The sequence below is a fragment of the Carassius carassius genome, chromosome 34 (assembly GCF_963082965.1).
Source record: "Carassius carassius chromosome 34, fCarCar2.1, whole genome shotgun sequence".
Taxonomy (NCBI): domain Eukaryota; kingdom Metazoa; phylum Chordata; class Actinopteri; order Cypriniformes; family Cyprinidae; genus Carassius; species Carassius carassius.
Window position 1 is genome coordinate 18,170,289 of NC_081788.1, and position 25,250 is coordinate 18,195,538.

At 37.1% G+C, this 25,250-nt stretch overlaps 2 protein-coding genes across 4 annotated transcripts; both read left to right on the forward strand.

The window, feature by feature from the left end:
• Positions 1–5,505: 5,505 nt before the first annotated feature.
• Positions 5,506–11,404, forward strand: LOC132114596 (adenosine receptor A1-like). The gene is made up of 2 exons (XM_059522793.1): positions 5,506–6,723; positions 9,717–11,404. The coding sequence occupies exons 1-2, from the start codon at positions 6,383–6,385 to the stop codon at positions 10,399–10,401; spliced, it is 1,026 nt and encodes a 341-aa protein (XP_059378776.1). The 5' UTR covers positions 5,506–6,382; the 3' UTR covers positions 10,402–11,404.
• A 3,474-nt stretch (positions 11,405–14,878) lies between these two features.
• LOC132114595 (5' exonuclease Apollo-like) lies at positions 14,879–18,910 on the forward strand. Of its 3 annotated transcripts, none has more exons than XM_059522788.1 (5): positions 14,879–15,095; positions 15,331–15,566; positions 16,592–16,757; positions 16,897–17,079; positions 17,439–18,910. In XM_059522788.1, the coding sequence occupies exons 2-5, from the start codon at positions 15,375–15,377 to the stop codon at positions 18,605–18,607; spliced, it is 1,710 nt and encodes a 569-aa protein (XP_059378771.1). In that variant the 5' UTR covers positions 14,879–15,095; positions 15,331–15,374; the 3' UTR covers positions 18,608–18,910. The 3 variants fall into 3 exon arrangements, with proteins under 3 accessions (XP_059378771.1, XP_059378773.1, XP_059378772.1); XM_059522790.1 differs by having other exon boundaries at positions 14,879–15,059; XM_059522789.1 differs by having other exon boundaries at positions 14,879–15,566.
• The last annotated feature ends 6,340 nt before the right edge of the window (positions 18,911–25,250 follow it).

The following is a 25,250-nucleotide window of genomic DNA, read 5'->3' on the forward strand; positions in this document are numbered from 1 at the left end:
GGAATGCTGCTTTTGAGGCAGAATATGAGGGACATCGTGAGACAAGTATTGGCACCCAAGGTAAGACAAACAACATGATTAAGAGTGTGATATTGGTTTCATACAAGTTCACTAAACCAGAAATTAAAATCAGTTGAGTGAATGACTCAATGACTCAATTAAAGTGTAAAAAACGTTGTTTTATTCTTGAATGAATCAGTGTTTTTGAACAAATCAGTTAAGTGAATGAATCAACTCATTCATAAAGACATGTCACACGCCTACTGGCCTAACAATGTACCTAAATGCCTGTTAACACCAAGAACATTTACCTTAACAAAAAATAATGCACACCGCTAGTGAGAAATGTCATGTGTAGTCTTTAAGTTGCTACACTATCCCCTGGTTTCACAGACAGGGCTTAAGACTAGTCCTAGACTAAAATGTAAGTCTGAGCTGTTTCCACTGAAATAAACTTGCACTGACTGATCTTAAAAATATATCAGTGCCTTTTTAGTTTTAAGATGCACATCGGTAATGTTTTTTTTCTAAGCATGTTTATAAAAATTACTTAAATGTCCTAATTGATCTATGGTCTAATCCTGGCTTAGTCTAAGCCCTGTCTGTGAAACCGGGCCTATATATGCTATCTGATAAAATCGTCAGGGCAGCGCTGACAACACCTTTTTTTGCAAACTGCGTGACTGTTATTACAGTTAACTATGCAAAGTGATATGAAACTGTAATGCGGTCAAGAGAGTTGCCCGGATATAGGTTCGCCATGCGTTTCCCTGAAAATAATTGCAGACCTCAGAACCTTCATCAGCCAATCGGATTCAAGCATTCAACGGCCCCGTGGTATAACCAAAGACTATAGAATACCCAAGACATGTCACTCGTATAGTTTTGAATGGGAAAAAATGCAACGCTCAATATGGCCGCTCAACCGCAGGAAGCCCTGCCTTCTGAATGAAAGATCCAATCAAAAATTGGTAAAGTCAGCGCGACACTGCAGCTGCCGTTAGAAGTCCCAGTTGCTATAGAAACATTCAGCTTACTGAGACATGCTCTTAGGACTGTGTATGTGCACTGGCTTATCTAGCCTGAGAAATAAGCTTTTTATGACACAGCTATCGTCCAATTTCTTCTGTGATTTCAAACATGAAATTTAATCCAAAACTTAGTGAACAGTTTTGGAGAATTTGATGTTTCCCCATTCATAGAGATAGGAGCTGCACTTGAATGCCCGAATGGCGTTTCAAAGTAGGCAGCCGAGAGACATGACTTTTGTATAACTCAAGATAACATTCTGTTTATTTTCAGCATGCGCTGCTGTTATATTCTCTCCCACTTAAAAAATTGAGCTTTTTAAAGTCATTCTGCACAGCATTCTGAGTGACTGTAAATGTTTTTATTGTTCTTTTAAAAATATTGCTCTGCGATTACAACGATATTGTTATAGTTGTGTGGACTCTATTTTCTAGAATGATTGACACAAACTGAGAAAAGTCGCATTGGCATTCTCTATATTGGCACTCTTGGAACACCACATAGAATATCAGATTCGAGGACTGGAATGATATATTGATATAGATAAATTTGTCTAAAAATGGGTCTAAAAATGGTATCATGCTGACCAATAATAGTTAACCAATAATAACTAATGACCAATAGTTGCTTTTAAAGACAGACATTCTAGGGAATGGTTGGTGTGAATAGGTCTTAAAAGGTGTCTTGACTAAGAAAACTGAAATAGAACCAGCTGGTATGAGTATAATAATGTCAACTGCAGCTGTGCAAAGCCCAGATGTTTGCTTAAGACAACTCAGCAGTGCGGACACTCTGAGTGGGTCATTAAGGTGAATAGGCAAATACTGCTGTAAGTAAAGTGCTGCTCTCAAACTGTGGACACAGCAAATGTTCCTTGGGGAGGATTGCAAGTGAGAGTAACATACAAAGAGCTGCACATCTCTTTGTGTGCTTAATTACTACAACGCACCCTCAAAGTATTTTGATCATGAACCTCAAAGATTTTGCACATGGATGATAAGGAGCTGGACACAAAATGGTTCAGCTATTAAAAACTTACACAAATTAATATTAAAGGGATGTCCTTGTTTGAAAAGTGCTTACCACATCACATTTCTTTTCAGGAACCACACTCAGTCCATGCTTTCATAGGGTGCAAAACTGCTTCAGGGTGAAAAAAAAAGATGCTTGCAATGCTTGGGATATTCAAGGTGAATCAGGGTCATATTCATGCCAAGACTGTGGTCAGGTTGAGTAAAATGCAACCTAGATTTATGCTTCATTTGGCATATTAAAACAGCCTTATTTATTCCTAAGAAACCTAGTCATTGCTCTCTAGTTAGTATTCTTTTGGATTGTGTATCTTACCATCAGTCTGGGAGGTGTTTACTGATTCCTGCAAGAAGCTGGTCACTGGTAAGGTAAATGTTTAGACAATGTGTTCAGTATTGACAAGGACTACAATTGTTTGGGTGTTATTAGTTTAAGCAAATTGTGTTTGTCCTTTCTTGTCATTTAGCAGACCACAAATAATGCAAACGTTTTAGGTACTAACAAAGGTTCACTAACTTTTTATTGCAGCATAATTTTATGACCAATTTTTTTTATTGCCAAAGTATTTGCAACTTAACTGTCTAAAAAGAAAAGGAAAAAGATAAACATACAGTAAATAAAATGAAAGATTAAAAAAACATTACAATAGTAATAAGAATCATTTATATTTTTATAAAAATAATATTACTGTATATACTGTACGCTGAAAAATAAATAGGTGTAGAAAATATTTTTACCTAAAATTGCTAGTGAATTTCACTATCAATTATACCTTTTTTTTTTTTTTTTTCATTTGATAGCAAATACTATCGGGTCCATCACATATACAGGTCCTTCTCAAAAAATTAGCATATTGTCATAAAGTTCATTATTTTCCATAATGTAATGATAAAAATTTAACTTTCATATATTTTAGATTCATTGCACACCAACTGAAATATTTCAGGTCTTGAAATATTTGGCATATAGCTCATGAAAACCCAAAATGCCTGTCTCAAAAAATTAGCATATTTCATCCGACCAATAAAAGAAAAGTGTTTTTAATACAAAAAAAGTCAACCTTCAAATAATTATGTTCAGTTATGCACTCAATACTTGGTCGGGAATCCTTTTGCAGAAATGACTGCTTCAATGCGGCGTGGCATGGAGGCAATCAGCCTGTGGCACTGCTGAGGTGTTATGGAGGCCCAGGATGCTTCGATAGCGGCCTTAAGCTCATCCAGAGTGTTGGGTCTTGCGTCTCTCAACTTTCTCTTCACAATATCCCACAGATTCTCTATGGGGTTCAGCCTATTCGTTCAGAAATTTCTTTCTGTGTCTTACCCTCTTGCTTGAGGGTGTCAATGATGGCCTTCTGGTCAGCAGTCTTACCCATGATTGCGGTTTTGAGTAATGAACCAGGCTGGGAGTTTTTAAAAGCCTCAGGAATCTTTTGCAGGTGTTTAGAGTTAATTAGTTGATTCAGATGATTAGGTTAATAGCTCGTTTAGAGAACATTTTCATGATATGCTAATTTTTTGAGATAGGAATTTTGGGTTTTCATGAGCTGTATGCCAAAATCATCCGTATTAAAACAATAAAAGACCTGAAATATTTCAGTTGGTGTGCAATGAATCTAAAATATATGAAAGTTTAATTTTTATCATTACATTATGGAAAATAATTAATTTTATCACAATATGCTAATTTTTTTAGAAGGACCTGTATAACATTACAATTTAGGCTTTCTGTTTCATTCTGTGACCTCCCACCCCTCATGCATGACCTTTTGACCTGACATCTATAACAATAAACAGTGGAACAGCTTTGATAATAGCCAGGCAGATTTTCTATAGTAATCAGACTTGTAAGACAAAACAATCACCATTATCATCTGGAGAATCCTGTCTGTTTGTTCAATTGTTTGTTGATTGCTAATTTCTTTTGTCCTCCGTTGAGTGAAATCCACTGATGTGGTTCTGCTCCAATTGGGATTTGGGTACAGTAGTAGTGCCAGAACTATGTAAAAAAGATGTTAACCAGCTGGATTTTCCAACTCTGAGGGACACCTGCTCCTACATAAAAAGGGCCACAGAACATATTCAGTCATGTTATTAGCAGGTATGGTTGGATAATTAGTTGCTGCACAGCTGGGTATTGATCTGACTATTGATATAATGCTATATAATGATATAATGATAGAATTGAGAAACCCACATAGACGCAAGTCCATGTCATGAAGCACTAGCCAAACAAATTCACTTTTTGTGTGCTTTTTCTTCTTTAGTTGAGCTACATGGTTTTTAAAATATATAAAGAATTTGTTCCATCTTCTTAATTTATGTTTTGCATTGCTTCATCTGTTTGCAGATCAGCTGCAAATACTGTTTCAGTATGAATAAACAAATAATTTTCATGCAAAAAAGCACCTTAAAACTGTAGGCTGCTATATAAAAGCCATTCCTGTGTATTCCTAGAATATTAATATAGGAATGTGGCGTCTCTTTGCTCAGAATCTGAAGGATAAATCTCATGTCGTAATTCTGTGTGAAGTGCGTGAATGAACTCACCGCCCTTGATGGATCGTGCAGAAATTTATTTTATGGAAATGAGGCAGGCACTGCGATGCAGCCCAGCTTTTTCATGGCATGAATTTTCCTATACTTGCTAAATCACCTGGATCTAGCATGGAGGAGTCTGTGCTTTGTCTCTGAGCTCACACTTAAACGCTGTACAGACCATGACTGAAAGTACTGAGCGGGCTTTGACCTGGACATGTCAAAAGGAGGAAGATTTCATTATGATTCACCTCAAAAATACAGGATTTCTGTCAGCCAGCCAGAGGCCCAGTCACTGATCCACAATACCAACACAAGTAACGTGATTTCTAGAACTTGTAATTTTATATTTAAAAATTATATAAACAAATACTGTATTTTTAAATAAATGTAAATATAATTTATGAATATAAATTGTATTATTCACACAGTGCTTGATTTTGATTTTTTGCATGTTCACATTTTGCTAAAATCTATTTAATGGTTGCAGTTTCTACTATGACAATTTATACAAACAATTACTTTTAAAAATGAACCTAATTTAAAGAACCTTCATTTAAAATCTAAATATCAAAAGGGCCTCGCAAAGTGTGCCATATGCCTACATCATTTTGTTTTGCTACATTAGACTGGCTTCAGTTGTGGAGATAAAAGGAGCATACTTTGATTTTTTTTTTTTTCATAATGTGCTCTCAGCTGGCACATTATGCTTATTTTAGATTATGAGACCTATTAGTGTCGTTGAAATGTTGCAAATATATTTCTCATTACATTTGATATCTTTCATGGGTAGTCGTTTGAGCATTTAAATTAGTCACTTCTCATCAGGCACTGTCACCTCCTACTCCCCTCCACTCTCACGGGTGCAATGTTGTCTCGTATCTATTAGAGCAGACTAATGTTACACTAAACACAGGGGCACGGTTAGCCTCTCGCTTTATCTCGAGCGTCAAAGTTAAACTCTCACTTAAGACAAATAAAATGATGAGAAAAGGAGTTCGGGCTATCTACAAAAGAAAGTAGCGCACGCAGGATGTCCCTTAGCCATTCTCAAGGAGGGAACCAAAATAGACGGCACGGTGTTTAGGATGGTCTTTTTTCTCCCGTCAAAGGAAAACGGAACGATCTTCTGGTTTGACCTATTCACACACACACACACACACACGCACAAATGTACACGGGTTAGTTGGACTTATTTAGCTCCCAAAATTGTTTTAAATTGGTAACAGGGCAAGTAGGCTATATGGGTGAGACAAAGGGCTCTACCCATCGACGGCTATTCCGGAGCACCGCATAGCCCACGAAGAGTGTTGAGAACGACCCGCGCTCTGGACAATATTTTGTTTCACATATCCAGGGAACAAATATGGTGCGTCTTTAATTTATTTTCCGACTCGTTGGACATACAGAGAACTGCGTGACAGTTGCAGGTGACACGGATAAATGTATTTAGATTTTGGGATGAATAAGTGGCGCGCGCATCTCTCGCACGAGCGCAGGTGGACCAAATGAAGAAACGCTGTGGTAAACGAAAAGAAAACGCGCAAAACCCAGCGATATATTCAGCAGGATTTTTGTAAGCCACTTAGGTTGTTTTGTGGGGTTTTCTTCTTCTCGCGTTTGTCCATTTCCAACTATAAATAGGCATGCGTGGAATGCAGCTACTATTTTGAGGGGCAGTGCATTAATGGGAGGATTTTTCTCTGGACTACTACAGTTTACACATCACTTTCACTTGAAAACCCATTGTCGCGTGGATATTCATCGTATTATCGAGTGGAAGAATGCCTGAGGATTTCTTTGCGGCCAAAGCCCTATACATGGGCATGGAGGTGGTGATAGCCGTGTCATCCGTGATAGGAAACGTGATGGTGGTTTGGGCGGTAAAAATTAATAGATCTCTGAGAGATACTACGTTTTGCTTCATTGTTTCTCTGGCGCTCGCGGACATTGCTGTAGGAGCGCTGGTCATACCACTGGCGATAACTATAAGTATCGGACTCCAGACTCACTTCTACAGCTGTCTGCTGGTGGCGTGCACGGTGCTGGTTTTGACCCAAAGTTCTATCCTCGCCTTGCTCGCTATAGCCATCGACCGATACCTGAGGGTCAAGATCCCAACCAGGTAAACATATCATTAATTCACTCTGGTGTTCCTGTGCTGTAAGAACAAGTAAATGCACCTTTAGTTATATTGTACTGTGAATTATGTTTTAATACAGTCTATGCTATTCATGTCACACACACACACACACACACTGTGACACACACAAACACACACACACACACACAAGGTTTTTCTATCATTTGAGGACGTTAAATATACTTTATATATTGTTTTTTATACTGAGCCTATGGTATTTTCTGTCCTCTAATCCAGAGGTGTCAAACTCAATTCCTGGTAAAACTGTGCTCAGATTTTTGCATTTAATATTGTGATTTTGCTGGCATGATTAATTATCGGCCCCTTTCGACAATTTTTTAAGAGACTTGTGGGCGGACACATAGCTGCACAGGGAAGTGTCCACCTGATTTTGCAACATAGAAGTAAGCTATTTTCTTTGGATTTGCAAGACTTCTAAATTATTAGCCATTATAGGTAAATAATTACAAGAATCAAAAAGTGCAGTAAACTGTAAAATTATCTGCAGTTCAAACCAGTATGTTCATAATTACAATAACAAATTTAAATAATATGGGAACAAATATTTTGCAATATGAAGCAGTAAACTGATAGTTTTTATAACTGGATGCGACTGACACAGAAAGCCTTGCATATTTAAGCTACAAATGGCCATAGTCACACTTATGTTAAAAATTAGGTGGATAGCACAAGGTGCTGCAAGGAAAAAGTTCCACAATACCAACACAAGTAACATGATTTCTAGAATTTGTAATTTTATATAAATTTTTTATATAAATAAATACTGTATTTTTAAATAAATGTAAATATAATTTATAAATATACATTATATTATTCAGTTTTTATACATTTAAAATAATTGGATGCGACTGAACCAGAAAAGTCTTGCAAATTTAAGATACAAATGGCCGTAGTCACATTTATGTTAAAAATTAGGTGGATAGCACAAGGTGCTGCAAGAAAAAAGTTACCTCCTACAAAACCATTTATTTTGGAGAGCGAAAAAAATCCCATGAAACTGTCGTGAATGAGCTATAGAGAAGTGAAGGGTGTCTGAGAAGTGTATGGTTGCTGGCCTGAGTCACTGCCTGGCGGCTCTGCCAGGATCAACCACTGTGTGCACAATAAATGAAGATGCAAGAAACTGAACTGAAGGCTCATACAGTGGAGTCCAGAAGTCTGAGACCACTGCAGTTTGCAAAATATATAATCAGCATTATAATTTGAGTGAAAACTTGAATACAGTATTTCATCTTCTGAATAAATCATCTATATCCTGAGTATGCATCACTGACAGCAGTGCTGGATCTGTGTGATTTCCATCCATTTTATCCCAGCATGATCCCAGAATAATGCAAGCCTTAGCTGAAGTAAAACAGACTAAAGATCTGCGGTCTACTGCTTTTACTGATATAGAAAGTAACATTGCATTAGCTACATACTGGCAGAAGACAGGGACAAATGATTCCATTTGAACTCCATTTTTATCTTATTTGTTCCACTCTTCAATAATGCATATTGATGTGTTGTAAAGCTTCACAGCTTTCCAAACACAACCATTTATTTTTGTACAATCTGAAAACTGTTAATTTAATGACAGGGTCATTCCGCTATCCTATTTTTACTTATTGTGGTTAATGAAAGCACATTCAGCAATGATTCTAGAAAAACATGTCTACTGTTTTTTAAAAATGGGGTCTATTGACTCAGAGCACCTTTATGTGGAGTCAATAGAGCAGTCAGACAGCTCCAGAGACTTAAAAGGTCTGCCATTAAATCACAGGTGCCTTTGTTCTGAAATCATTCACACAAAAGACAAGGAGTTTGGAGAATGACCTAGAATTCCAGATGAAAGAGAGCATCTCGAAGAAAAATGCATTTCTATTGAAGGATGAGACTGAATGTGACTGAAACAAGCTTTCTGGTGGTGGTACTTTGCCACAATTTAGCTCTTTATTTCAGTTAGACCAGCGGTCCCCAACCCCCGGGCCGCGGACCGGTTCCGGCATTTGGTACCGGGCCGCACAAGAAAGAATAAATAACTTAGGCCTACATTAAAGCTGCAGTCGGTAACTTTTGGCGCTCGCGTCTGGCGGAAGAACATTGTAGCCGGAGCTACTTCTCTCTGTTTACATCTATTAAAAGTCACGCAGGTACTGTGCTACTCTGCAGCGTTGCCGACCCCAACCGGACTAAAATAGTCCGAATATAAACACTTATTATAAGGGTACCGTAGTGATTCAGGAAAAGACAAAAACATGGTTTGAGAAAATAGATTCATGATGTACTCGCTCATTATATATATTTTTTACATTTTCAACACAAAACAACACTGGCACAACCCTGCGCTGATTGGACCAGTAGAGCCGGGCGCGGTGGTCTTTTGCGGTATCTTATATTTTTAAGGCATGTTTAAAAGTCACAGAGTCAGTGAGCATTAGGGGCATAGAAGATGTTATTCATGTTATGTTGTTGGCGTGATGTTATGAGGACGCTGCTAATAAATTTGCATAAGAATACACAGTGGATTCATATTTATTATTATATTTACAATATACCACAGTTTTTATGCCAGTCGTATCATTTTATTTTGTTGTATTTATCCGTCACACCTTAAAGCCCGGTCCGTGAAAATATTGTCTGACATTAAACCAAAAAGGCGCTAAAAAGTTTGGGGACCGCGGAGTTAGACCACAGGTGAAAACAGCTGGCCTTGGTCATCCAAAGACACCAAGAAGTGCTTTGCAAAGCACCCTTAATTATGAACTGGTAGCAATTATACAGAATTTAGCATTTTATTTGCTTGTAAAATGGATATTTTAGAGATACATGTGTTTTTTTTTATTGTACATTTTTTAGTTATAATATTGCTGAAATTGCAGTAATAATAATGTATATCACAAGAGACTGATTTAAATTTTTATTAAAATTACAAAGAAAACTTGTTTCACTCTTGTTGTATTTTTGTGTTGCAGTTATAAGCGAGTGGTCACTCCCAAACGAGCTGGAATTGCAGTATTCGTCTGTTGGACAGTGGCCTTCATAGTCGGCCTCACTCCCATGCTGGGCTGGAACAATTTACAAAACCTACAACACAATAACAGCTCAATCGGCCCTGACCTCATCGTCACCTGCCAGTTTGAGAATGTCATCAGCATGGAGTACATGGTCTACTTCAACTTCTTTGGCTGGGTGCTTCCCCCTCTGCTTTTCATGCTCATCATTTACTCTGAAATCTTCTACATGATCCACAAGCAGCTGAATAAGAAGGTATCCAGCCATTCTGAACCAAACAAGTATTACGACAAAGAGCTCAAGCTGGCAAAGTCTCTGGCGCTAGTCCTTTTCTTGTTCGCTGTTAGCTGGCTTCCTCTCCACATTATGAATTGCATCACACTCTTCTGTCCAAGGTATGAGAAGCCCATGTTCCTCATTTATATTGCCATCCTGCTCACGCATGGCAATTCTGCCGTCAACCCAATCGTTTATGCTTTCCGAATCAAGAAATTTCGTACTACATTCCAAAGGATCTGGAAGCAGTACTTCTGCTGCAAGGAGGCTCCTCCTCCTGAGAACCAGATGAGCGAGAGACTGGATAACAACCACTACATCGCTGCCGCAGCTGCAGTCGTGACCCCTCCTGAACCTGTTTTGGAATAAAAACATCTGACTGACATCCTAGGATTCTCTAAGGAGGTCGAATGACTTCTGCTGTCTGGACGTCCAAAGCTGTCATGTCTTGGTTTGTCTCTTTTGAATGTAAATCAGAGTAAATCAGAGCTCACCACAGCCTCTTCTGGCTGAATTATCCCTTTATTGGAATAATGAGACAGCATCTTCTTAAAAAGCACCAAATGAGTCAAATCATTTGGAAGAGGAAGCGGAACCACAGAAAATGTTGCTTTATGAAGCAGCATTGAATGATGGTTTTAAAATGAACTAGTTTTGACAGTACATATAAATGATAAAAACATGAGTATTTGCTCAAATAATGAATCAAAAGAATTGCACACCATTTTCTTTTGCGCAGTTATAATATATATATTACTACTAGTTCAGTATGAATGTATGCAGAACAGATACCAGAGCACTGTACATGCTCAGCTTCTTGGATATTCTGCTTGTGTTCTGAAACTTTATGCACAATGGCAGAAAGAGGATGCCAGAAACAGTGAAAAGGAGGTGGACACAGGTTTTCCTTGTCCTATTATGGAGTGTTTTCAGTGCAGGTCTGTTATTGTGAAGGACAAAAAACATTTACTGCAGGCAGCTGACATTGAATTTTACTCACACATGCAGTGAGGTTATCTTGCCTTTTAGCAAAATTGTGTGTGTCTATGTATGTGTATGATTGAATGCATGTCATAACAAACATGGGATTGTTTGAGGATAAGAAGATACACTGAAGTCCTATTTGTCCACTGTTTGAACATATTCAGGGTTAATGAATTATCAAAACCAATAGTGTATTACCTTTCAGTATTAGCAGAATTTAGCTACACTTTTTCCTGAATCATAATTATCAGTTTTAAAAAAAAATGTACGCTACACTACTGGGAAAACATACTGAACTATCTTTTGACTTGTCTTAAAGGGATAGAGCACCCAAAAACAAAAACTGTCATTATTTATGCACCCTCCTGTTGTTCCAAATCCATTTGGCTTTTTTCTCCTGTATAACACAGGATATTTTTATACTCATCATTTTTGGGTGAACTATCCCTTCAGATGTGGAGTGTGTAATTTTTGGGATAATAAAATGTTTTCTCTAGTCCCAACTATACGTAAAGCCATTTTTGGTTGATTTCCCTGAAAAGTTTAACCACTGTGGCTCTGAGGCACTATCAAAACATTGCTCTGTTTGTTTGAGCATCCTGACCAGCTTGACACCGACATCCTTTGGTAAGTTTGGGGCGCCAATTGCACCAGTGGCACATGAGGTTTGTGAATTATTTCTGTAATTCTGTTTGGTCACTCTAGTGGTGCACGAATTACACACTTCACTTGTCACACTAGTGTGGGGTTTTTGATCTCACATGCAGATGAAATACCAGGTCTATACTGACATCAAAGATGAACACGTCTCTAATCTGTACATTGTTATTCACTATGTCCAAGTCCATTATGTTCAAAATTATTAAACAGACGGTTGTGGAATTACAATCATTTGAACATTAAATATTTGAATAAATGGGAAAAATGAGCTTATTCATTTTGCCATCTAGTTTTTATTTCACTGCATCCGATAGAAACTAATTTTAAATGAGTGGTATCGCTTTGCCGGGTGAAGAAGTGGGGGCTTCCTGTCCCTGAACAGTGTGATCGAAAACAGGAAACATCACTTTACTATCAATAGAAATAATTCATCATCATTCATCTTTATTCATCATCTTTACTGTCAGCATATTTGCCTTACTCTATCTGTTGGTATCAGCTTTTGTTTGACTCATAATATTGAAAGACAATTAAAAAAAAAATCTAAATAAAATATTCTCTATTGTGTAAATATCTTAGTAGCCATTTATCTCCAAATAAGCCTCTATTTTGCCATTGTTCCTCTCGTGCATGAGTAGAAAGCAGCCAAGAAAGCAGTGAAGATTCTTGGTAGAAATAACACAGGTTCCAGAGGTCCACATGAGTGGGTAGTGGGTTGGTTGGCACAGTTTTTATTTTTAATTTTTTTGTTAAATATCTCAAGTGGAAAAAACATTAACCCAATTATGTGCAAACAAAAGTTCTTAGGGAAAGACATATGCATTAAATGTCAAATAATATATTATAAATCTTGTTTATTCACAATGGAAATGGTTGGCACAGTGATACACAGCTATAGCTTTGAGATGGTAGCAACAACAATATAAAAAAACTAAAATATAAAACATGATTTATAGCATTATTTCACAGTATGATGTTTTATTTGATCTCCTGATTGCTTTTTTTTAGCATATTAAATTCTGTTCTATTATTAAATGTGTGTAGGTGTCTCTAAGTATGTATGTAAATGATCATGCTGCTACGAATTATTAATTAAAAGGAAATAATTACAGATGATAAATTATTTTAGCTATGCAACATAAATAAATCCTATCTCTATTAAATAACATTAATACTTTTAGATCCATCTTTAATTGCTGATTATTATATTTTAATATATTTTATCTGTAATGAATGAGAGAGTAACAAGAGGTCACATTTCAGATGCTAAATTAATGTGAGCGTTCAGTAATGAACCAGAAGTTAACTCTGTGCCAACTTATAGTTTTCCCAATTCTATAGTATCCTATAGCTTTATTGTGGGTGTCTGTTCCCAGTATGCTAGTCACTGTATGCTGCTGAGATTCCCTGTTAAATTTCTATTTTAAGAATTCATCAAGCTTTATAGTAATGTGCTAAAAAGGAATCGTTTGACAGTGCGTCGTATCAGTGTTATATCGACCTCTAGTGGAGGTAATGGGTGCCGAATAAAACAAAGCATGCAGGAAATCAGGGATAAAGGGAAACTGGCGTTCCGCTGGATCATATTATAATCGGATGATAATTAAATAATAATAAAAAAAATAAATAAAAAAACATTAAGTAAGTCATGGAAAGACCAGGAGAGTTCGCACGTTTCCAGCCGCTCCCCTTATTAATTACAACGTAGTAGGATGCAATAGGATGCAAGGATGAACTTATTTAAAAACCATGTTCAAAGGGATACCCATATATTTTGATTGTTTGGAAACGTAACTTGTAATTTTATAGTTTAATATGAATCACCATTACACCACTGCTCACACAGACGCTAGAGTTGCACTTGCCTCAAATTTGCCTCAAAAAGCCATTGAAAGTGAAAAAGTGAATGTGACGTGGCCAAGGATCCTGACCTGTCCCATACTAAGAATTAGTGCTCTGCACTTATCCCATCCAAAGTGCACACCGTGAACACACACCTGAAGCAGTGAAACTGCTATTTTTGCCGTTCTGAAAGCACTGGCAGTGAATGCATTTGCATTTTCAGTAAGCCCGTCTGTTGTTTTTATTCAGACCAGCAAGTTATTTAATATAATTGATTGATAATAATATGAATTAATAAAATAATTTATATTTTTCACTTTCACTTTTTCTGTCCTCTTGTGTGGAGAATATTACACAGGCCACTAATCAAAAATAGTACTTCTATACAAGTGTTTTTGTTGTAAATTTACAGACAACACAATTGAGGTGTTTACATAATACTTGTCGACTGATAACAAAGTTTCCCAATTAAATTGTCATAACTATACACTTTTATATTTAATAAACTCTTTAAAAACAAATTAATTATAAAAAATTAATAAAAGGTGAGTGGATGTGTTAGTAATCTGGCCTCTTGGTATAAAGAAGAAAATGTGCTGGCCCTCGACACTATCAAAGTTGCCCATCCCTGCTGTAAATAAAAGATAGATTTTGCCAGGCTAAAAAACAACAAGCCTAAATAAACACTTGTTTTTGAGTGAAGATAATGGCCAAAATCAAAATATGCAACAAAATCTCATATATACAGCTCAAATATAATTCATTCATTTGACTAAATGTAAAGCGAAAATAGTTAAGCTAACAGCACCCCCCAGTGGTTAGCTACAGAACTCAATTTCAAGAATTCATGCGTGCACGGTGTATTCTTGAAAATGAGATGAGGGACAAATCATGTCCCAAACCCTAAAGTGCTATTTAAGTAAAAAATTAAGAAATTCATAAAAATAAAAAAATCTAAGTAGTCTCCTCACTTTGCTTAATACTTTGTCAGGATTGTTTTAGAATTCTGAATAAATCAGGCAATGTCAGGGGCAAATTTAACTCTGAGGAACCCTTTCTTATTTTTCCTACTCATTGTGAGAAAGAGCACCATAAACATAAATGAAACAAAATACTAAATGAGCTGAGACGGCATTTAAAAGCACCTTATTTTAAGTTTAAATGACGCTCAATATTATACAGTGTGATCAAAAATCGAAGATAGATAGATAGATAGATAGATAGATAGATAGATAGATAGATAGATAGATAGATAGATAGATAGATAGATAGATAGATAGATAGATAATGGAAGCATTCGTTTCTATGGCGATTTCTGGGCTGAGCCCAGAAAATGACGTCACATGGGCTCGTGCACGACATGGAGGCGTGGACAATACACGTATTTTTTGGCGGACAAAGCAGCTGCAAATGAAAGAGCTCAGCAGTGCCCTTCAAAGCGCGCTGAAATCTTTTGAATTTGTAAACATACCGCGACCCTCGTAAGCCCAATGCCCGGGCTCTGCACAAATACACCTGATCATCCCCTGCCCAGCTAAACGGTCTGCTAACACACTCGGATGGACGAACAGCAACTGGTAAGCTTGCATTTATCTTTTTTTGACTCTATGTGCCTTAAAAAAGCGATGCTTTTCGTTTACTGCTAGCACTGCTTGCTTGTAAGCTGTCAGTTACGTTACATTACAAACCCTTGCCTGTACACGCTGAACGTCGTTTATTTAACTTACATTTCTGACAGCTGCTAAAGAAGTGACGCTTTTCAAACAAATCCAGTGAAACTGAAATACAGCTTTTGTTATCAAATCCCTTTAGGATTAAAGAGTAGGTACCTTCTGAACTCCTCGTAGCAGCACAAAATGAACGGAAAAGTCCTCCCAGACACTCCTATAGCTGTAGACTGCTGGCAGCTCCGTAAGTGCCATCACGTGCGTCTGTTCTTCTTGTCTCACATGCACGCGGATCACACCACTGGCCTCTCATCCACCTGGAGTCACAGGCCTATATACTGCTCACCTCTCACTGCCAAACTGCTCCAGCTCAAACTTAAGGTGAGGACGAGCAGATTACTTTACTGGGGTCTGGGGAAAATTAGAAAGAAAGAACTGTGTGTGTGTGTATATGTATATATATATATGTAATATGCTATTACAGTATTTATTGATAATTAGAGTTGGGTTATATTGTTATCAGTTATTATTTTAGTTTATGTTTTAGTCGTTTTTGTCATATGTTTTAATAAGTTTTGTTTAAATATTTGTGTATATAGATTTATTTTTATTTTACTTTTTTTACTTTAACCTATTTATTTCAGTTAATTACCAAATCAACATTTGCATTTTCTCACCTAATATTTATATTTTTAATAGCTTTAGTTAACAATAACACTGTTATATATATTTCAAAGTCAACTGTAAAAAAAAGGAATATTTATAATGAACAGAGCTTTACAAATAAATGTAAATAAATAATAGAGAATAGTGAGGAATGAAATAAAAATGATATACTCCGTAATCAATATAGTAAGCATATGAAGCATAGGAATGGGTCCCAGTTTGAATTTAAAAGTTTGAATTAAATTAGAAATTAGTTCATTAATGCACATATTTGTGACCCTGGACCACAAAACTAGTCCTAAGTGTCAATTTTTTTAATAAAAAAAAAAAAAACCATTCTGAATAAATAAGCTTTCCATTGATGTAAGGTTTGTTAGAATAAGACAATATCTGTCCGAGATACAACTATTTGAAAATCTGGAATCTGAGGGTGCAAAACAAAATCAAAATACTGAGAAAATCACCTTTAAAGTTGACCAAATGAAGTTCTTAGCAATGCATATTACTAATTTAAAATTAAGTTTTGATCTATTTACGGTAGGAAATTTACAAAATATCTTCATAGGACTTAATCTTTACTGAATATCCTAATGACTTTTGGGATAAAAGAAAAATCGATTTTGATAAAATATAAAATATACCCCAGCGACTTAAGTTTAGTGGTCCAGGGTCACATTTGTACACTAAACGACTTTAATTTGGAGGAATTACTAATTGTGTCCTGTTGTTTTATTGCACAGGTCAAGGAGAAATGGATTCGTCCATTGGAGATTGGGGAAGCTCACATGCTGTTGCTTGATGATCTTGGAAAAGAACGACTGACTGTTACTCTAATAGATGCCAATCACTGTCCTGGGGCAGTTATGTTTCTCTTTGAGGGATACTTTGGCACCAGACTGTACACTGGTAAGTTTGGGAGGAGGAAATGAATATTATGGAAATGTGCAGTAATCTAATAGTGTTTCTTAAGACAGAACATTATTGGATCCCACTGTCACATACCGAGATTACATTTTAATGATACTGTTATTGTGTTTCATCTCAGGTGATTTCCGTTATACTCCATCTATGCTTAGAGAGCAATGTCTGAGGAACACCACAACCATTGATGTGCTGTATCTGGACAATACAAACTGTGACCCCACTCGAGCCATACCTTCTCGTCAACAAGCCACACAGCAAATTAAAGAGATCATTAGGACTCATCCTGGATATGCTGTGGTTATTGGTGAGACTCTCCCACTTTCAACATTTTATAAAAATTTTATGGAATAGAATTTAATGTGTTTTATATTCAGACACATTTTCCGAACAACTGTTTCTACAATAACAATGAAACATTTTTCTTGACCTGGTACATATTAAAATTATTTCTGAAGGATCATGTGACAATGAAAAATACATTTATTATTATTCCCTTTATATATATTTTTTTTTTTTTATATTCATCTCATACATTTGTCATTCATGTGGCTAATTAACTTTATACAGTTGTGTTGATAAATAGCATGCTGTGAAAAGTGACTGAATCAATCTCAGTGAATCTCCATTGGAATAATTATTAATGAGTCTGTTACCTGTTATTAGGTCTTTACTCTCTGGGTAAAGAGTCTCTGTTGGTGGAGCTGGCTATCGAGTTTAAAACATGGGTGGAGGTGGATAGAGAGCGTCTGGAAACCTTGCGTGTTCTGGAGCTCCCGGATGTTTTCACCACTGACTCTGGTTCGGGCCGCATACGTGTGGTCGCTCAGTCTATGATCAATGCTTCCAACCTGCATGCGTGGAATAAAGTCCAGCCTACCATCGCTATACTGCCCACCAGCCGCCCTAGGGTCTCCTGTCACACTAATGTCTATGTGGTGCCTTACTCTGACCATTCTTCCTACCAGGAGCTGGAGGACTTTGTGTCAGCCCTGTGTCCTATCTCACTGGTGCCCATTGTAGGCAACTGTCTGCCTTATTTTTCTTCTCTTCTAAACCCTAGCAGGAAAAAGCCCAAAGAGGTGGTGATTCCAGAGTCGGTCAAGCACTACATGATGACCAATTCTAATATTCAGACCTCCTCAAATGGCATAACAAACATGCTTCAAACAGCCTTGCGCCCAGAGTCTCGTGGGGTGGTGTTCGAATCTCCAGAGTCAAAAATAAGCCGACTTAGTCATGATGATGGAGATTCTGACTGCATTCTTCAAGACATGAGCACAAACTCCTTCTCTCGAGAGAACGGCCCACACAACAAGCATTTGAAACCCATCAAAGTTGCATCAGAAGATGTCATCGCAGTTGGCAGCAGCCTTCCTTCAGATGACAACCAATCTATTAGTACACTTACACATGTAAGATCACCTGACCGCAGCTCTGTGTACGTATGTGAGCATGCAAGTCCAACCAAATCATCCAAGGAGAAGAGTCCTCGAATGGGCAGCACCAATTATAGAGAGAGGTGTTGTTCGATGGATAGCATCAGTATGCATGACCAGACCTGTGTTACCGGTGCACTTACACCCCCTGAAACACAATCTGTGACCTCCACCTTGACCTTCATGTTACAGCGAGAGCAGATTGAGCAGTTGCTCCTTGAGAACTTCACCATACCTGCTGAACAGCTCAAAGGTGATCAGGTATCACGGGGACTTTGTGAAGAGAATCGCCTTACTCCGATTGATCTTCCTAATCTGGCAGGTGATCCTCTTGAAGCAGCTATAAAGACATTCACATCTAAATGTGATTATGCAAGCGCTTCCAGTATGTGGTAATGCTTATGTGAACGTTTATTTAACATGTATCATTGTATTTTAGATGTTAACAGTATTGTGGTTAAGTCTCCAAATCATTAGCACTGTGCCAAGTACTAATTCTTTTCCACATTGTCATTCTGCTTTTCTTTAAGCCAAAAACTATTGATGACATCAATATGATGGTATTATTTTCATTATGTTGATGCTGAGGTTCAACATGTTTTGCATGCATTTGTTATCTTACGTAGCATCACACAGCAGCTTATTGTATAGATTTGTTTTCACATGGGGAAAAGATCCTATTAAAAGTGTTTCTTGTTCTTTTGGGTAAAAGTCTTTTTTTAACATGATACATTTTATTTAGTTTTTACTTAAAGCATATGATTTTTTTAAAACATTTGAACATAAACATTTCAGTCTTTTGTGTAGAATATTGATGCAACATCCAAATGAACTTGTCTTTAATGAGAGTAATGTTGTAAAAGATGGGCACTGGATGAAATATCCTGTGCATGTTGTGACGCATAACAGACCAATCATTTGAAGATTATTAAAGTGATAACTCATGTTGTTATTTTCAAATTAGCATCAAATTCTTTGGAATGTTCTCTTTGAATCATACAAAGGAATAGAAAATATGGCCTTAAGTAATTCTTTGATTAGTTTGCTATCTAATTTCTTATTGAAAGTTTTTTTAGGGAAGTGTTGGGTGGCTTCTTCTCTGCACTTTATCTCGCTTTACCTCTGAAAGAAAAGAAAAAAACATCCCTGCACTGCACATCATTAAAGTGGCAGAATAGAATTTTGTTATATTCCTAATACATTGCACCTCATATGACTATAAAAGACTTGTATAGTGCAAGAGATTCATACACAACTTCTATGCTATGTGTTCCAGGGGAAAAGATCATAATGACATGAAGGTCAATGATATATGTTTTGTTTTCTTTTGGGGGCTGACAAAAAAGAGAAGCACAGCTTTAGGCAGTGTAAATTGATTAGGCTCTTGGTTTAACCAGCAGGTGGCAGACTAGTTCAATGCTCTAAAACTCCATTTACTGTATACAGTAATGTGGAATTAATGCAGGGAAATATACTGAATTAACCTTATTTATTTTATAATTGCCTACAAAAAGTTAGAAGTTATGTTTTTATGATAGTACTGATTATGTGCACAGCATAATTCTATAGACAATCCATGGAAAGTTTCACCTAAACATTTCCTCTGTGTGATCAGATTATCTGATAGGATTTGTCCCTGATGTTACTGATACCACTGCCTCATATTCAGAGACATGAGTAAAATAAGAGCGGATCAATGTCTAATGTATTTCTATCGTACAATAGATAGAGAAGTCAGAGGTCTGTCGTTTAGTATTCACCAACTTGTGACAATACCTGTAATACATATGTAGTTAGTCCAAACAGCTGTTTACCATTGTATCCACGTACTGAGGGATTGTGTGTAAGTGATTGGGCTCGCATGCTGCTGTGCAAGGAAATATACGACTAAAGCCAGGATGTCCTAAAGCCCTGATGTTTTATTCACCTCTGGTTTCTGCACTCACTATGCTCATAAAGGATGAATGGTTTGATGTACCAGGGGGACTCTTTGCATTCCAGATGAGGCTTAAACCACATTAAAAACGCTCTTCAGGCTGTGCTGATCCAGCACAGGAATCCTTAGCCTAACATCCTGGATTGATGGCCAACCGCTGGCTCAACCGCCAAAAGGGAAACAACAGACTGACTCACCACAGCCAGTGAGAGATTTAGCAGTGTAAATGTGTAATTCAGTCAGACCCTCTAAGTTATAACTGGATGGTTAAATGTTGGATTGGGTAGAAATAATATTATCAACATCAAATCCTGTTATTTCATGATTCAAGTTAATTATTTTGTACCTAACAAGTTGTCAATGGCAACATGGCTGACTTTGATATCTGGGCCATGCCTTATGAACAACTTTGCAGTAGTGAACATTTATGATTTGACTGATGGCTAGTGTAGAGTAAGAATATAACAACCAAATTAACTTTTTATACATGGAGACTCACTCAAGCTCACACACATTAATGTTTGATCACATTTACCAAGCAGATTTTTTAACTCTTTGGTAGCATGAACTTGCTGCGTTGACTAGCAGAAAACTGCTTGGTTTGAAAGTGATTCTGTGTGAGCTTTGCTTTTTACATTGCTAGACTTCTGACAATAGATAACAGCCCTTTGTGCCTGCAAAATCCTGCTGAAATTTCACTAATATGACAGCACCTTTATGCAGTTTTCTCACAGTGATGCAGCTGCCTGACCTCGAGCCCATCAACCCTGCAGCAGAACCCCTGCTGACCGATTAAAGCTTCTGACATTTGTGTATGCAGGAGAAGAAAAAAAACAAACAGAAATAAACAAAGCATGATGGAGTGCAGGAGTAGGATTATATTTTGTGTACATTTTTTTTGATTATTATATATATATATATATTTTTTTTACTCTATCCATTTGTCCATCCACATGGTCAGCCTCTGCAGTGCTGGATAGAGTGTCATCACTCTAAGCATAATACAGTTCCTTCCTCTCTGAGACAGAGTATTGGAATTGCCAGAATCAAAGTCTCATGTGATTTGAGCCTGCTTCCTGAAGTAGGCCATCCATAAAGTGACTTTTACTGGGACGTTTGAGACCAGTTCTGGTGGTGCTGCTGGAGGTTTAAATTAGGCATGGAGCATTTCATCAGCCCCTGTCGCTACTGCAAAAGCCTTTGATGTGCCCCAGACAGGGTGTCCCTCCCTTTACACCAAGAGCCACGACAGTTTAATGAGAAAGAAAAAGAAGGAGAGTATGTATGAGTGTTCGGGTGCATACGCAATTAGGAGAGTAGAACAACTTCATTGGAAATTGCATTAAAGACCATAGCAGAGAATATTTTCAAGTATTAAGCTGAAGACATGCACAAAGTCACGAAACTGCACAAAAAATGTTGTATTATATGTTCTGTTCATTTCAGTTGATATTGTTTTGCTGAACTTTTTTATTATTATTATTGCACCAGGGTTATTATATTTGGTAAATTTCAAGTGTCAAACTGGAGATCAAGCACACTTTAGGAATTAAAAACTTTTGTCACGTCCTTCAAATTTCTTTTGACATTCTGGTATTCCAAGCTGTTCACTTCAACTGCATCCAGAATGAAATGATAGCAGGTGGCCAGGGCACTATTTGCTGTTTTTTGTCTTTCTGGAAACTCTTTCTCATAGTTTTCCAGTATTGTAATTCCAATTACAAACAATAAAATCACTATATGCTATAAGAAGGTGCATATTTATTGCAAACTTCTTGCTATGTAATTTTTAAAGCCATTTGCCAAATTTAATTTTAGTCAAACCCTGATTTGTGTGATTTTGTTCTTTTCTAGCAGTCAACAAAATAATAATATAAGATCTACCAAATAAATACATCCATAAAAATCAACAATTAGACGAGATTTATCAAATAACACTAATGATAATTATGCAACTGAAAAATTGTATTTGATTTACTTCCACCACACTGTAAAAAGTTCAAATTAAGTTATTTCTTGGGTGTCAAACTCTAAGGACACCGAAGTTTATTATATTCATGAAAAGTGCCAGCTGTTGACAGTTTTATAAGCTTAGTTCATTTTATTTTAGGTTAGCCTGGCATAATTTCATTTATTCTCACAGCACAGAACACCAATCCAATGATTAAGTGGGTCGTCTTATGATGATGCATGAGGCTATTCTGTTTTTTTCTCATAGTAAAGTGAATGTGTTGTGGCAAGTCTGTCAAATTTTCTGAGCAGAAAAAAAATTATTTAACTGCTCGCTGCACTTGCATATTAATTCGGTTGTTTGGCTAAAATATGCCTGAAATGAACATGCAAATTAGATATTTACAAATATCCCTCATTCATGTATTTTTGATTGTGAATATGTAGATTTTATTCTATTTTATTCCATTTCCACCTTTCGGGGAGATTATTTTGATCAGCTCGAATACACTGCCAAAGGTGTTGTTACTCCTGTTTTGATGAAACACAGATGAATATCAAAACTGTACACTGCACACTTATTTAAAAATGTGCAGCCTGTTAGGTGCAATGAAATGTGTCTGAGAACTGGATTTCTTCTAGACTTCTGATGACCCAGATTTCAGATGACATTTGTGAAAATGTTCCCTGGTTTCTCTATTTCGGGCTCATGCTTTTCACTGGTATGACTTTTTGAATTGTGTTTTAAAAGCCAGTCTGGCTTACGGCATGATGACAAAGAACATTAGTGTTTTCTTTTCAGCATGTTGATGACCTCAGACCTGTCCCCATTCAGCCATGTGTCTTATAAGGGGACCTACTACATCTCTACAGATATGGGGACAGACAGACAAAAGCATGATAGCTACACTAACAAACGAATCTAGAGATGCTAATTGTGCTTTTATCAGTATCCTATACATTTACATTTACTTTTAATCATTTAGCAGACGCTTTTATCCAAAGCGACTTACAAATGAGAACAATAGAAGCAGTCAGGTCAACAAGAGAACAACAACAGTATACAAGTGCCATGACGAGTCTCAGTAAGTCTAGTATAGCACGCATAGCCAGGTTTTTTTTTTTTTTTTTTGTAAATGAAAAGACAAGAAAAGGAAAAGTGCTAGTATTAGTTGGTTAAGTGCAGGCGAAAAAGATGAGTCTTTAGATGTTTCTTAAAAATGAGTAAAGACTCAGCTGTACGATTTGAGATTGGGAGGTCATTCCACCAGCTGGGCACAGTCCAGGAAAAGGTCCGTGAGAGTGATTTTGAACTTCTTTGGGATGGCACCACAAGGCGTCGTTCACTTGCAGAGCGCAAACTTCTGGAGGGCACATAAGATTTAACCAGTGAGTTTAGGTATGTTGGTGCCGTGCCAGTGGTCGTCTTGTAGGCAAGCATCAGTACCTTGAATTTGATGCGAGCGGCTACTGGTAGCCAGTGTAACCTGATGAGGAGAGGAGTAACGTGAGCTTTTTTTTTGGCTCATTGAAGACAACCCTCGCTGCTGCATTCTGGATCAATTGCAGAGGCTTGACAATACATAGAGGAAGGCCTGCCAGGAGAGCATTACAATAGTCCAGTCTGGAGAGAACAAGAGCTTGGACAAGAAGTTGGGTGGCTTGCTCTGACAGGAAGGGTCTAATCTTCCTAATGTTGTATAAGGCAAACCTGCAGGACCGGGTCGTTGCAATGTGGTCTGTGAAGCTTAACTAATGATCCATCACAACTCCTAGGTTTCTGGCTGTCCTCGAAGGAGTAATGGTTGATGAGCCCAGCTGTATAGAGAAGTTGTGATGAAGCAATGGCATTTGAACATAACTGGAGCTATGACTCGTTTCTGCAAAGCCCTTTAACAGCTTTAACTAATATTTAGCCTATTTAGCATTAATTAAATAAAATAAAACAAAAGTCACACGATTTGGGTAAACCATTTCTTTCTTGACCGCGTGCCACTAAATTAAAACTTTTCAAATCAGGTTGTTGTGTCACTCATACACAAAATACAAAGTTCTCAAAATAAGAGAACAGGTTTGTTGGTGAACATAACTTTTACTTAGGTTTACTTATTTCCAAATTTCTTGGAGACCATGGCATTGTCTCCAGCACCGCTCTAATCACGCACTGCACATATAAACATACAACATAATTAGGTTATAATATAGATTAACCAACAATTGACTCTCACGCGGTGGTTCTTTAAATGAACCGTTCAAAAAACACATGAACTCTGGAGTTACCGGTTTCAATCACTTTGAGGAATCCTTCATCCACCCAGGGAGCCAACTGATTGGACCGCAAGTAATATTCATTGCCGCTGTCCAGCAATAAAAAACAAACAAACAAACAAACGAAAAACAGACCTATACTTGTCACTTAGTTAAAAATTTCTCAACATAAACTTTTACTATTTGCATCATGATTACCCTTTGTAGTCAGTCTATTTTAGCTTAAACAAAACTGACCACACAGTAAATAGCAATTGTTTAGCATTCAGAAATTAGCAAGTAAACATAATGAACACAGAATAGATTGGAACTTTTGCAGTGTCAACACATGAAAACAAAAACAAAAGACTAGCTAATGACATTTAATGGTATTTTTACCCTTTGAGGAAACTCACCTGTGTACATCATCTAAACACTGTGACCAGAGAGACTAGTGACTAATCGCTCAGAATGAATGTGACAAACCCGAAGGAACTAAAGCGAATAGACTTATGTAAATGCACACCTGACTCTGGAGGCCCCAGCGGTGGCATCTAACATGAATTAATGAGAAAATCTCTCTGCTCTCCCATTAAAGGCTGCTTCGGTTTGTAATAGACTGCAACAGTGTGTATCTGATGGATTATTCATGAAAAAGAAACTCATGCATACAAAAAAAATCTCTCTCTGATCTGCTCGAAAAACGTTGTCATTGTTTTATTCATTTTCATTTTTAAGGCAATCGTTATCAATTTCACAGACCACAGGAATGACAACAGCAATGTTCTATGTTCGATTTTGGAAATAGCTCACCATGCATATCGACTGTGATAAAAAGAGGTGAAGGAGAAGAAGAGAAAAAGGGAGAAGGAAAAGGAAAAGGAATCCAGCAAGGATGGGATGCGT

Coding starts and splice junctions, on each gene's coding strand:
- LOC132114596 (XM_059522793.1), top strand. CDS start 6,383: ATGCCTGAGGATTTCTTTGCGGCCAAAGCCCTATACATGGGCATGGAG. Junction 6,724..9,716: donor AGGGTCAAGATCCCAACCAG/GTAAACATATCA, acceptor TTTGTGTTGCAG/TTATAAGCGAGTGGTCACTC.
- LOC132114595 (XM_059522789.1), top strand. CDS start 15,375: ATGAACGGAAAAGTCCTCCCAGACACTCCTATAGCTGTAGACTGCTGG. Junction 15,567..16,591: donor TGCTCCAGCTCAAACTTAAG/GTGAGGACGAGC, acceptor TTTATTGCACAG/GTCAAGGAGAAATGGATTCG. Junction 16,758..16,896: donor TGGCACCAGACTGTACACTG/GTAAGTTTGGGA, acceptor GTTTCATCTCAG/GTGATTTCCGTTATACTCCA.